We start from the raw sequence: 12,381 nt of genomic DNA on the forward strand, positions 1-12,381 counted from the left end.
ATCATCCACACGTGCTATACGTGACACTCCAATTCTAAAAGTAGACACCGTTTCATTTTACCATTCTTTTAGACAGGTGCTGGATATTTGAGAAAATGTCCCACACACTCTGCAGTCAGAAAAACCAAACTCTGGCTTCTTTTGTGGCAAGCAGGATAAACGTATTTTAAAAGTATACATCCTTTATATATATATGCAAAGTCACAGTAGAAGAGAAAAATAATGCACAAGATTTTCTTGGGAAAGGTAATTTATGAGTTTTGTAAAACCCATGACAGAATTGCTTCAAAAACCCAAACTTGCCCCAGAATGTAAATCAGGCCATTAAGAGGATATGTAAAACATTGTGGGACCTTTACTTACAGGAAAGGAAACTGGCTGACTACCGCAACCCTGCAAAACTCTACCTTGCAGAGAGCACTGGGCTAAGATGCATTCAGATTGTGAAGAAGAAATGACTTCTTTTTTTTTCTTTTTAGTGATGTGGTGGGTTTGTTGTTCTAATTTTGTTTTGGTTTTTCTGTGAGATATAATTTACCTACCATAAAATTTACCTTTTTAAAGTGAATATATTTTGTAGTTTTTAAAATATTCACAAGGTGTATAACCATAACCACTATCTAATTACAGAACGTTGTCATTACCCAAAAAGAAACTCCACACCCATTAGCAGTCACTCCACCTTCCTCCTGGTCCCTGGTAACCAATAATCTATTGGGTCGGCCAAAAGTTTCATTCAGTTTTTTCCATAAGATGGCTCTGGTAGCACTTAGTTGTCCTTAACTTTGTTCAAAACAATTGTTAGATTGTTTGTGAGAGCTGTCATATCAGCGTGCATTTAAAAAAAGACTTATCAAAATTTGTGAATTTCTGTGTAGTCATTTTAATATTGAAGATGGAAGAAAAAGAGCAACGTTTTCAGCATATTATGCTTTATTATTTCAAGAAAGGTAAAAACACAACCGAAATGCAAAAAAAGATTGGTGCAGTGTATGGAGAAGGTGCTGTGACTGATTGAACATGTCAAAAGTGGTTTGCAAAGTTTTGTGTTGGAGATTTCTTGCTGGAGGATGCTCCATGGTTGGGTAGACCAGTTGAAGTTGATAGCAATCAAATTGAGACATTAATTGAGAACAATCAACGTTATACCACACTGAAGATAGCTGCTGACATACTCAAAATATCCAAATCAAGCGTTGAAAATCATTTGCACCAGCTTCGTTATGTTAATCACTTTGATGTTTAGGTTCCACGTAAGTTGAGCCAAAAAAACCTTCTTGACCATATTTCCACACGCGATTCTTTAACGTAATGAAAATGTTCCGCTTTTTTTTTTTTAAGATTACTTATTTATTTATTTATTTTTGGCTGCATCAGGTCTTAGTTACGGCATGCGGGCTCTTCGTTGCAGTGCACGGGCTTCTCTCTAGTTGTGGCGTGCGAGTTTTCTCTTCTCTAGTTGTGGCGTATAAGCTCCAGGGCGCGAGGCCTCTGTAGTTGTGGCGCATGGGTTTCAGAGCGCACGGGCTCTGTAGTTTGCAGCACGCAGGCTCTAGTTGAGGCACACCAGCTCAGTAGTTGTGGCACACGGGTGTAGTTGCCCCACAGCATGTGGGATCTTAGTTCCCTGACCAGGGATCGAACCTGCGTCCCCTGCATTGTAAGGCGGATTCTTTGCCACTGGACCATGAGGGAAGTCCCAAATGTTCCGTTTTTAAAACAAACTGTGACAGGCGATGAAAAGTGGATACTGTACAATAATGTGGAATGGAAGAGATCATGGGGCAAGCGAAATGAACCACCACCAGCCATACCAAAGGCCGGTCTTCATCCAAATAAGGTGATGTTGTGTATACAGTGTGATTGGTAGGGAGTCCTCTACTATGAGCTTCTTCTAGAAAACGAAACGATTAATTCCAAAAACTACTGCTTCCAATTAGACCAACTGAAAGCAGAACTCGTGGAAAAGCATCTGGAATTAGTCAACAGAAAACACATAATCTTCCAACAGGATAACGCAAGATGGCATGCTTCTTTGACACCAAGGAAAAATTGTTACAGTTTGGCTGGGAAGTTCTGATTCATGTGCCATATTCACCAGACATTGCATCTTCGAATTTCCATTTATTTCGGTCTTTACAAAATTCTCTTAATGGAAAAATTTTCAATTCCCTGGAAGACTGTAAAAGGCACCTAGAACAGTTCCTTGCTCAAAAAGATAAAAAGTTTTGGGAAGATGGAATTATGAAGTTGCCTGAAAAATGGCAGAAGGTAGTGGAACTAAAGGGTGAATACCTTGTTCAATAAAGTTCTTGGTGAAAATGAAAAACGTGTCTTTTATTTTTACTTAAAAACCGAAGGCATTTTCTGGCCAACCCAATACTTTCTCTTTCTATGGATTTACCTTTTCTAGGCAAGTCACATAAATGGAATCATATAATATGTGACCTTTTGTGTCTGACTTCTTTCAACGTATGGGGGTTCTAATTTCTCTATATCCTCACCAAAACTTGTTAATCGTCATCTTATTGATTGTAGCCATCCTTGTAGGTATGAAGTGGTATCTCACTGTGGTTTAGATTTGCCTTTCCCTGATGACTAATGATGTTGAGCATCTCTTCATGTGTTTATCAGTCATTTGGATATCTTCTTTGAAGAAACATTACTCAGATTCTTTGCCCATTTTTTAATTGGGCTGTCTTTTTATTATTGAGCGTAAGAGTTCTTTATATATTCTAAATACAAGTCCCTTATCAGATATATGATTTGAAAATTTCTCCCATCCTGCGGGCTATCTTTTCACTTTCTTGATAGTAGCCTTTGATGCACAAAAGTTTTCCTTTTTTTTTTTTTTTTTTTTGCAGTACGCGGGCCTCTCACTGTTGTGGCCTCTCCCGTTGCGGAGCACAGGCTCCGGATGCGCAGGCTCAGCGGCCATGGCTCACGGGCCGGGCCGCTCCACGGCATGTGGGATCTTCCCGGACCGGGGCACGAACGCGTGTCCCCTGCCATCGGCAGGCGGACTCTCAACCACTGCGCCACCAGGGAAGCCCAAGTTTTTCATTTTGATGAGGTCCAATTTACCTATTTTTCCTTTGGTTGCTTATCTTTATCTATTCTATTAATATACAACTGTTTCCATGGAGAACTGATTGTAATGACTAATTAACTGTTTTCCTCAATGTGATTACATCTCTGATGTAATAAACTGCTTATTCAGTTAGCATGTCTGGTCTCATCTCTCCCTTTGAAAAGAATAATAAGTGGTTGTGCTTCCCCTGATAGAGAGGTAACGAACAGACTGAGGCTTTTACCACATTATGGTATGGAATTCTTTATCTCAGAGAGTAACATTGGGAACATAATCCTGGGCACTAGATGCTTAACTCAAACCTCAGCTGCTAAATGCTCAGCAGCCTCATACTGTCTTCCTGTCCTGCTACTCTTAGTTCCAGGCCCTGCATTCAACTCCAGCTCCACCTCCTCTTCTGGCCTCCAAGTGTGGACATCCTCCGAGGCTCAGTCTCCATGGCCCTCTCCTGCTCATTCCACATTCTGTGTCCCTGGCTTTCTTCCAGGGCCCTAAACCGCCCACTACGGGTCCTCTCTCTGGTCAATCCTATACCTCTCACTGCCTCTAGGCCATCTCTAACCAGGCCCACCACATCAACTGAAGCGTGGTGTGTGCACCACAGACGAGCATCTTCTCTTCCAGCCACTTGCCCCTCCGGACTCTGTCTCTGTATGGTATTATTCTCCCACTCACCTGGCTTCAAACCTCAGAGTCTTCTTTGGTTCTTTCTTCTACCCCCTCCCCTACATCAAAGCAGCCTATCACATCAGCCTTCAGCCTTTGATGTGGCACAGTTGTCTCACTTCACCTTAATCCAGGCCCACAACCTGCCACACTGATCTTCCTAACATGCCCACTTCACTCCTCTTACTGCTCTGCTCCACTCCCTTTAAATACTGCCTGCCCCCTAGAGAAAGTCCAAACCCCGACACTCAAAGCCACCCCCAGTCCGACCCAGCTGAGCTTTCCTAACTCACCTCCCTCTGCTTCTCCTACCAACCCTCTGCTCCAACCACTGTACCACCCACCGACTCTGAAACACCCTATTGTCATCCCCATCTCTACGTGTTTGCGCACACACCCCTCCTCCCTGGCTAGCCCTTCTTTTTCACCCATGTATCACCCTCCTTCAGATTAATCCCACTTCCTTCACCAACCAGCCCTCCTTCGTTCACTCCTGAGGCACCTGTCTCTAGCATTTCTTTGGCCCTCATTCACTCATTCAAGTTGGCTTACATGAGATGCCTTCCTGCTACAAATCCCCACCTCCCTCTCCCAGGGTACCAATACACACTGAGCACCTACAGAGGGCCAGGCACTCTACCAGGCACTGGAGTTACAATGGGGGTAGGGAGGGGACAAACCTTTGTGCCTCACAAAACTCAGGGGCAGGGCCTAGGGGCTGACACAATTAACGAAAGAATTATAGTCAATAAATGGACACTCTCAGCTGTGCTAAATGCTACAAAGGAAAAGCACTGAATACTAGAAAGCAGGTAACAGGGAGAAAAAGACCCCATTAGGTAGGTCAGGGCAGGCTATGTAGAAGGAGGGCAAGTTCTTCTTTGGGTAACCTGCCTTCTCTCTCCACATGGCCTGAGTTCCCGGAAGCAGGCCATGCCTCACTCACCTTCTTCGTGGTTTTAGCATTGGGCATAAGGGTGAAGGAATCCATGAGTGACTCTGGTGGAGGAAGGGGAGGATTTTGGAACAAGAAAGCATCTCATCCAGGAACAACTGAGCCAGAGTCAGAACACGTTCAGAGACAGCCCTGAGTTCAATTTGAGCCCTGCTACTCTTTAACTCTGAGCACAGTACCTAACCTCTCTGTGCCCCAGGTTTCTGTCTATAAACTAGGACTAACTGCCTCCCTCAGAGGGTGGCTGGGAAGATTATGGGATAAAGTATATAGAAAAAGCCCTACCCAGGCCTAGTAGAGGAAAGCACCTAATCATTGGTGGCTGCTGTTATTAACCATTATTTTTATTATTCTTAGGGGACTCAGAGGCAGGAAATGAGCTCTGAAAGTTGTATACCAGGTCATCAAATTCGGGACAAGTCACTACTGAGATGAGCCAAAGGGGCTTCTGTGCACTGGATTGTCTACGGTCTAAACACGAGATGCGCCCAGGAGAGTTTCCCCAAAAGCAGGGAAGGCTCTTTGCCAGCCAAAGGAACTACCCAAAATTTGCTCTGCCTGAGGTCTGGCTGCCTGCCCTGACTGATCGCAGGCTTTGAGGCCCCAGGAACCTGAGGCAAAAGAGAGGCTGCCAAGGTCGAAGGTCATCACGGCCACTTCCTAATTTGCCTGGCATTTATCTATAAAAGGAAACACAACAGGAAACTCCATCTTTCCAAGTCTGGCCTCCCTCCTCTTCCTGCTGTCACCATCTATTCTCTTCTGACTGGGGGCAAGAGAGCAGTGCAGGGTGCAGTAGGCAGAATAATGGCCCACGAGAGATGTCCACGTCCTAAATCTTGGAGCCTATAAATATGTCAAGTTACACGGCAAAGATGGGATCAGAGTTGCTAATCATCCAACCCTAAAACAGGGAAACTATTCTGGATTATCTGGATGGGCCCAATGTAATCACAAGAGCTCTTTAAACATGGAAGAGGGAGGCAGAACGAGGAGATGTGAGAAAGACCTGAAGATGGAAGGAGAGACATGACCCAAGGAAGGCAGGCAGCCTCGAGGTGCTGGAAAAGGCACTAAAATGGGTTTTTTCATGGAGACTCCAGATAGGAATTCGCCTGCCGACACCTTAATTTTAGCCCAGTGAGACCCATTTTGGACTTCTGATCTCCAGGGCTCTCAGATAATAAACCTGAGCTGTTTAAGTCACTAAGTTTGTAGTAACCTGTTACACACACAATAGAAACTAACATACAGGGCTTTTGAACAGTTCTCCCTGGGACCTGAGGGCTTCAGAGGCAATGCCTAGAGTCAGAGTGAGGGTAGTCAGGCTACGACCTTTTACACATTAGGCTTTAATAGAAGGATGCTTAAGATATTTTTTAAAAATCACGGGTGCAGTAGAAAGAGTCTGGGGTCAGACAGAGCTTGATCCAGTCTGTCTGTTGACCAGCTACGTGATCTTCCCACACTTCACTTAGCCTCTCTGAGCCTCAGGGCCTCATCTGGAATCATGAGGATGACCGCCTCCCAGGGTTGTTATGAAAATTAAATGGGCAATGGGGATGACAGAGCCTGGCAGTCAGTAAACATTAGCTGCCCTTCCTGCCTCCTTCCTTCTACAAAGTCCTCTCTAAGGATTAGGCACAATCACAGAATTTCCTATCCCATTCCCCTCCCCTACAAATATGGGAACCCAGAGGAGCAGAAGCCCACCTCCCTCAATCCACCCAAGAAGCTGGAGTCAGGCTGGGACTCCATTCATTCACTCACTCACTCATTCATTCACTCAATGAATCCTTATTGCATGGCCAGGGCTGAATGGGGAGCAAAAGGGACTGTCTCCACCCTGGTGGAGTTTACGGTCTAGTAGAACACACAGACATTAATCAAACAGTCAGGCAAACACATATACCATTCCATCAGCAACAGCTGCAAGGGAGAGATGTGTAAGCTACGAGTGACGGGGGAGGTGATCTAGCCAGGAGGTCAGAGAAGGCTTCGCAGGGAAAAAATGAATGAGCTGAGAGCTGAAGGATGATTACGCATTAACAAGGTGACAGACGGAAGAAAATTCCAGGCAGAGGAATAAAACTACAAAAAGGCCCAGGGGTGGGAAGGAGGCCCAAAGTAAAAGAAGGCCAGCATGGCTGAGGGGCAGTGAAAAAGGGGAAGTAGGGAAGGAAGGAAAAATAAATGACTTTCGGGTTCAACTGGGTGGTGATGGTACCCTTCCTGGAAACAGGAGACACTGGAAGAGGGCGAAGCTGGCAGTGGGGAGGCCATGAGGTCAATTCTGGACGTGTGGAGTTCAGGGGACCTTTGGGACATCCTGGCAGAGCCACCATCTGGGAATCTGGATACACAGGATATGAGAACAGGTAACCTCTGGGCCAGAGATATAACCACGGCAGTCACGTGTGAGCCAACAGTGACTAAAGCAGGGGAGAGGGCCTGATTGAGGTCACCTGCCAGAGACTGAGAGAAGGAGGCCTCTGAGAAACATTTAACACCCAAGAGCTGGAGGGTGACTGCAAAGGAGGCTGGAAGGAGTGACCTGAGAAGTAAAGTGTCACATCATGGAAGCTAAGGGAGCAGAGTGTATCCGGGATGAAGAAGTGGTTGACAGTATCAAACATTCCTGCAAGGCTCTACAAGATGCCACCTTACTGACGGGACCACCCAGCTGGGCGACAAAACTGGAGAGGCCCGATGTCCAGGGATGAGGCCTATCAGATAATCGCCCAGTGCCCTGGGAAGCAACCCAGGTATTAGAGGCTCAACTGCTGACAGCGTCCCTGGGAAAAAGCAACAAAAAAACAGAGACCCAAAGTTCTTGTCATTGTATCCAATGGCCTGGCCTCAGGATCTGGCTCAAACTAGAGGACAGAAAAGAGCAGATGCCGGCTTGGACACATCCTCTGTCCCAAGGCTGGTTAAATATGTATAGCTCTAAAACGAGGGCAATACTTGAGATCCGACACCAGGCAGGGGCTGTGCCTCTGACACGGGTCCCCAGCTGGCGAGGAGCCTGGACTGGGGCCTCCAGCTGCAGCAGTGGCTCAGCACCATTTGCCGGCACTTCCACCCCCAGCGCTGAACCCACTTACCTGGTAAGATCCCTGGACCCTGGACTTTGACCGCCTCCTTTTCCCGCTCGTCCGCCTGCTCTGAGTTCTCAACCACCTGATCCAACTCCTCACTCAGCTAAAGGGAGAAACAAAGAGGGCAAGGAAGTCAGCTACATCAGCTTTGCTTTTCTGGACTAGAATAAGAAAGCAGAAGCTGTTTCTCACTTAACTGTCATGAAAAAAAAAAAAAAGAAATCACATGATATAGGGTATGTTATACCAATTCTACAGATTAACACACTGAAGCTCAGAAAATTCAAATAACTTCAATGTGTTAGTTTCCCAGGCTGCGGTAACAAAGCACCACAAACTGGGTGGCTTAAAATAACGGGAATTTATTCCCTCACAGTTAGGGAGACTAGAAAGCTGAAATCAAGGTGATGGCAAGGTTGGTTCCTTCCAAGGGCTGTGAGGGAGAACCTTTTCCATGCCTCTCTTCCAGCTCCAGATAATGGCCAGCAACCCTTGGTGTTCCTTGCTTGTAGATGCATCCCATCTCCGATCTCTGCCTCCATCTTCACACAGAGTCTCTGTGTCTCCACATGGTCAATCTTCTTATAAGGACATCATTCGTACTGGGTTAGGGCCCATTCTACTTCAGCATGACTGCGTCTTAACTAAATACATCTGCAATGACCCTATTTCCAAATAAGGTCACTTTCTGAGGTGCTGGGGGTTAGGACTTCAACATACCTTTTTGAGGAAGACAATTCAACCCACAATACTTTCCATGGCCACAGAGCAAAGAGCAAAATCCAAGTTAGTCTAGTTCCAAAACCCATGCTCTTAATCACTTCCCAAAGAAGGAGGAAATGCAAGCTTAGAGTCTGCTGAGGGAGCAGAGGGAACAGAAGTTGGTGTCAGAGCTAAAGTCCACCAACTCAGGCTGCAAATGGCAGAACAAAGTGGGGAGGGCAGACCACCCAGAGACAGGTGCTAATTAGCAGCCTAATAGCAAGCAACCTCCACCTCACTTCATCAGCGTTCTCACCTGTCAAATGGCAAAGATGATACAATGATAACCAACAAGGTTCCACAGCATTAAGGAGAAAAGCAAGAAACACCAAGACCAGAGTTTAGAGGAGGACCTATCGCTGGATTGGGAGGTGAGGGAGGGGATAGACTTCCCAGGTATTTTCTTAGGCTCACAGGGTCAACACTTAAGGTCGCAGGACATCATTAAAAATTCACCTCTAAGAAACTTGAGTTACAACAAAGCTCTTATGTATCTAATATTCTTCCATCTCCTTCTCCATGCCTCTGCTCCTGCCCTTTATTTATTTTTAACATCTTTATTGGCGTATAATTGCTTTACATTGTTGTGTTAATTTCTGCTATATAACAAAGTGAATCAGCCATATGTATACATATATCCCCATATCTCCTCCCTCTTGCGTCTCCCTCCCACCCTCCCTATCCCACCCCTCTAGGTGGTCACAAAGCACCGAGCTGATCTCCCTGTGCTATGTGGCTGCTTCCCACGAGCTATCTATTTTACATTTGGTAGTGTATATATGTCCATGCCCCTCTCTCACTTCACCCCAACTTACCCTTCCCCCTCCCCGTGTCCTCAAATCCATTCTCTACATCTGCGTCTTTATTGCTCCTCCCCTTTAGAATCAGGTAAAGCCTCTAGTTTAAAGCCCTAAAGCCCAAAAGAAAAGAAAACCAACACGTGAAAGATGACACCATGAAACACAGGCCCACAGTGGGAAGGAACACAGATCAAGAGGTCCCCAGGGCTCTTTCCCTTTTGCTGGCCAAAGGGCAAGGAGGATGTTAGTCCTGGGAAGGCCCAGCGTTCTCTGATCCAAGCCTCGCACAGGTTCAGCCTAACCCTAACACACTCCTAACCCAGTTCCCCTGCTGACTACCTGCAGCCATAATAAACCCACCTCCTTGCCCGGCCCTGGCCAAATTCTCAAATGCCCCATCCTGCAAAGCCAAAATCTCCCCCCAGCAAAGAAACCTAACTCAGAGCTAGGTCCACTCTCAGAATGACCCATACAAAAGATTCAGGAGGCCTCCTTCTTCTGAAGAAGGTGAGAGACAGGGACTTCAGAACGGGCCACTAACGAAAGTAAGGGGAGGGGTCCTTCCAGTGTCTCCCACCAACGGAAACTGAATCCACCCTTGGCCTTACCCCTGCAAGCAGGATAACTGCCTATATTTTAATGAACATTTTAGGAGCCCTGCTAGGTAAGGAGATAATGCAGGTTGCGTGTGAATGGTGAGGGACATGGTCCTGTAAACCAGGACCCCAAAGCTCCCCAGAAGCAGGAGCTGCCCACACCCTGCTAATAAGAACTAGCATTCACTGAGGGGTCACGACTGCCAGGCACTGAGCTGAGCACTTTCACAGACCAACTCATCTAATCCTCAGAGCCCTGTGAGATAGGGACTATCATTACCTTCATTTTGCAGACGAAGAAACTTGAGGCTCAGAGAAGTTAAGTAACTTGACAAAACTCACACAAATGGCAAGAGGCGAGGCAGGATAGGAATGCGGGCTTTTTGACTTAAAAGTCCTAGTATCTACCCACTATGCTCTATTCCCTACAAACCTGAAAACTTTCAGAGTCGAGGAAAGACACAACTCATTTCCCAGGATTCCCCCACTGCCTCGGGTACAGAATCTAGGGGCCACAGAATCCACAGCACTGGTTAAAATCCATCAGGCTCCTTTTGGACAAACGAAATGGTAGGAGAAATACAGAAGTTTGTCCCAAAGTCAGATTCTAGCCCAGATCCCACACTACAAAATGGCAAGCCTCAGGCAAATCTCATCTGTCTTTAACTTGGCTTCCCCTTCTACTACGGGGCTAAGGCATCTGCTTTATATACTCCACACAGTATCATTTACAAAGGGAGAAATATACATCAATATTGATCAGTATTGATCAAGACAGCAGCAGTTCACATGAGAAGGACTGGCAGGATGATAGACTCGTCTGGGAAGTGAGACCCCTATGGAGCATGTGAGATTTGAGATCCCTCCTTGCACAATGGGGGGAATTTTAACCAAAGGAGTTTGAGAAGGGGGTAAAGAAGAAGAAATGGTGTGAGCATAGGCATAGCAGGAGCACGTTTTTAATCGGTGACTTTCCAGTGCCGCCAGAACGTAGGTGGGTGAGAAGATGACGAAGGTAACAGAAGACACGGCTGCAGGGCTGTGAAAGCTTGTAAGAAGTTTGGACTGTTCTGGGTAGACCAACGGCAGCATCAGGTGTATGTAAAAAGGAATGCTCGGAGATCAAGGCAGGGCCCAGCATGGGAGACACCGAAGGGGGAGTTGGTTAGAGCAGACTTGGGGTCACAAACCTGAGGATTGAGGATATGGAACTGCCTGAACTTGCCAAGGGAGGGAAGAGAACTAGAAATGACCAAGGTTTGGGACCCTAGAGGAGGAGAAGGAGAGCAGTTCACTAGTGTCAGTAAGAGTCAGCAGGAGGAGCTGGTCTGAGGGAAGAGCTGGAACCGCAGCCTGCAGCGCAGCACAGACAAGAATGAGACAAAGAACTGGAAAGTTAGAGTTACAGTCGTGGGAGGAGGTGAAAGTGGAGAGAGAAACGGAACGGGGCGAGAAGCAGCTCTGTCGGTGAGAGCACATTTTCAAAGTTGGTTGGCCATCAAAACGAGCTGTAATTATCGCTATCCTTAGCAGCTGCAGGGGCCACGAGGCCTTGGGCGTGGAGGGGGCTGATGCCCACCGCGCCTCTGCCCAGCTGGGAGCAAGGCGCGGGTGCTTCCACTTGTTGCAAAGAATCTCGGCGTGGGGGGCGGGGGGGAGTCCGCCCGGCGGACAGCGCTGCTGCCTGGGTCGAACGAGGCTTTAATCATTCACCTGATGGTTAAGGGTCGAGACTCCGGGGCCCCGGCTCCATCCTTCTGCCAAGCGAAAGCAGCATCCGGAGGAGGCTCGGCGTCCCGCTTCCTTCCTGCCCCGCTGCAGCTCAGCACGCGGGGACCCCTCCGCCGAAGCACTCACCGCTACTCGGAGGCGGGCTCTGCCCGCCCGAACGCCCCCCACAGCCCAGCCGCCCGGACCCCCGGGACCCGCTCTGCCTCACAGGAAAATTTGCTTTCGCCCCCCGCCCCTGCCTTGTACCTCTTGGTAGGATGTGGAGAGCTCCTGGCGGATCATGGCACTGAGCGGACCTAAGGCAAACCTGAGCCCGCTGCGATCCCCGGGAAGCAGCTAGGCGAGCACCGCGGCTGCAGCGCCGAGACCTGCCGGCTCTCCGAGGCGAAACCGGTCCGCAGGAGCGGCTTCGAGACAAGGCGGGGCGCACTCGGCGCATGCGCCTCGCCTCCGCCGCCGCTGGATCCGCGAAAGGGTTGCTGGGAAATGTAGTTCTGGGCGTGAGGGCCCCACTCAGCATTCCCGGAGTAGCGAAGCCTTTGAGTTACCCAGAGCCAGGCTTAACCCGCACGTTAGACGCACGTGCTTTCCTCTTCTCTTACTTCCTCTCTTTATTGGAGGGGGAAGGACGGAGAAAATGAGTGGAGAGTGGAACAAGGGGGCCAAGTCAGACAGGTAG

At 47.7% G+C, this 12,381-nt stretch overlaps 1 protein-coding gene across 1 annotated transcript in view; it reads right to left on the reverse strand.

Moving 5' to 3' along the window:
• Window positions 1-12,151, reverse strand: part of PACC1 (proton activated chloride channel 1) — a 39,709-nt gene extending 27,558 nt beyond the window's left edge. The window contains exons 1-2 of the mRNA XM_029231042.1: window positions 11,949-12,151; window positions 7,820-7,916 (exon numbers count right to left, since the gene is read on the reverse strand). Of these exons, the coding sequence (XP_029086875.1) occupies window positions 7,820-7,916; window positions 11,949-11,984 (133 nt within the window). The 5' untranslated portion in view covers window positions 11,985-12,151. The remainder of the gene's footprint in view (window positions 1-7,819; window positions 7,917-11,948) is intronic.
• Window positions 12,152-12,381: the final 230 nt, after the last annotated feature.

Source organism: Monodon monoceros, unplaced genomic scaffold (assembly GCF_005190385.1).
Source record: "Monodon monoceros isolate NGI ecotype Baffin Bay Population unplaced genomic scaffold, NGI_Narwhal_1 Super_Scaffold_18, whole genome shotgun sequence".
Taxonomy (NCBI): Eukaryota; Metazoa; Chordata; class Mammalia; order Artiodactyla; family Monodontidae; genus Monodon; species Monodon monoceros.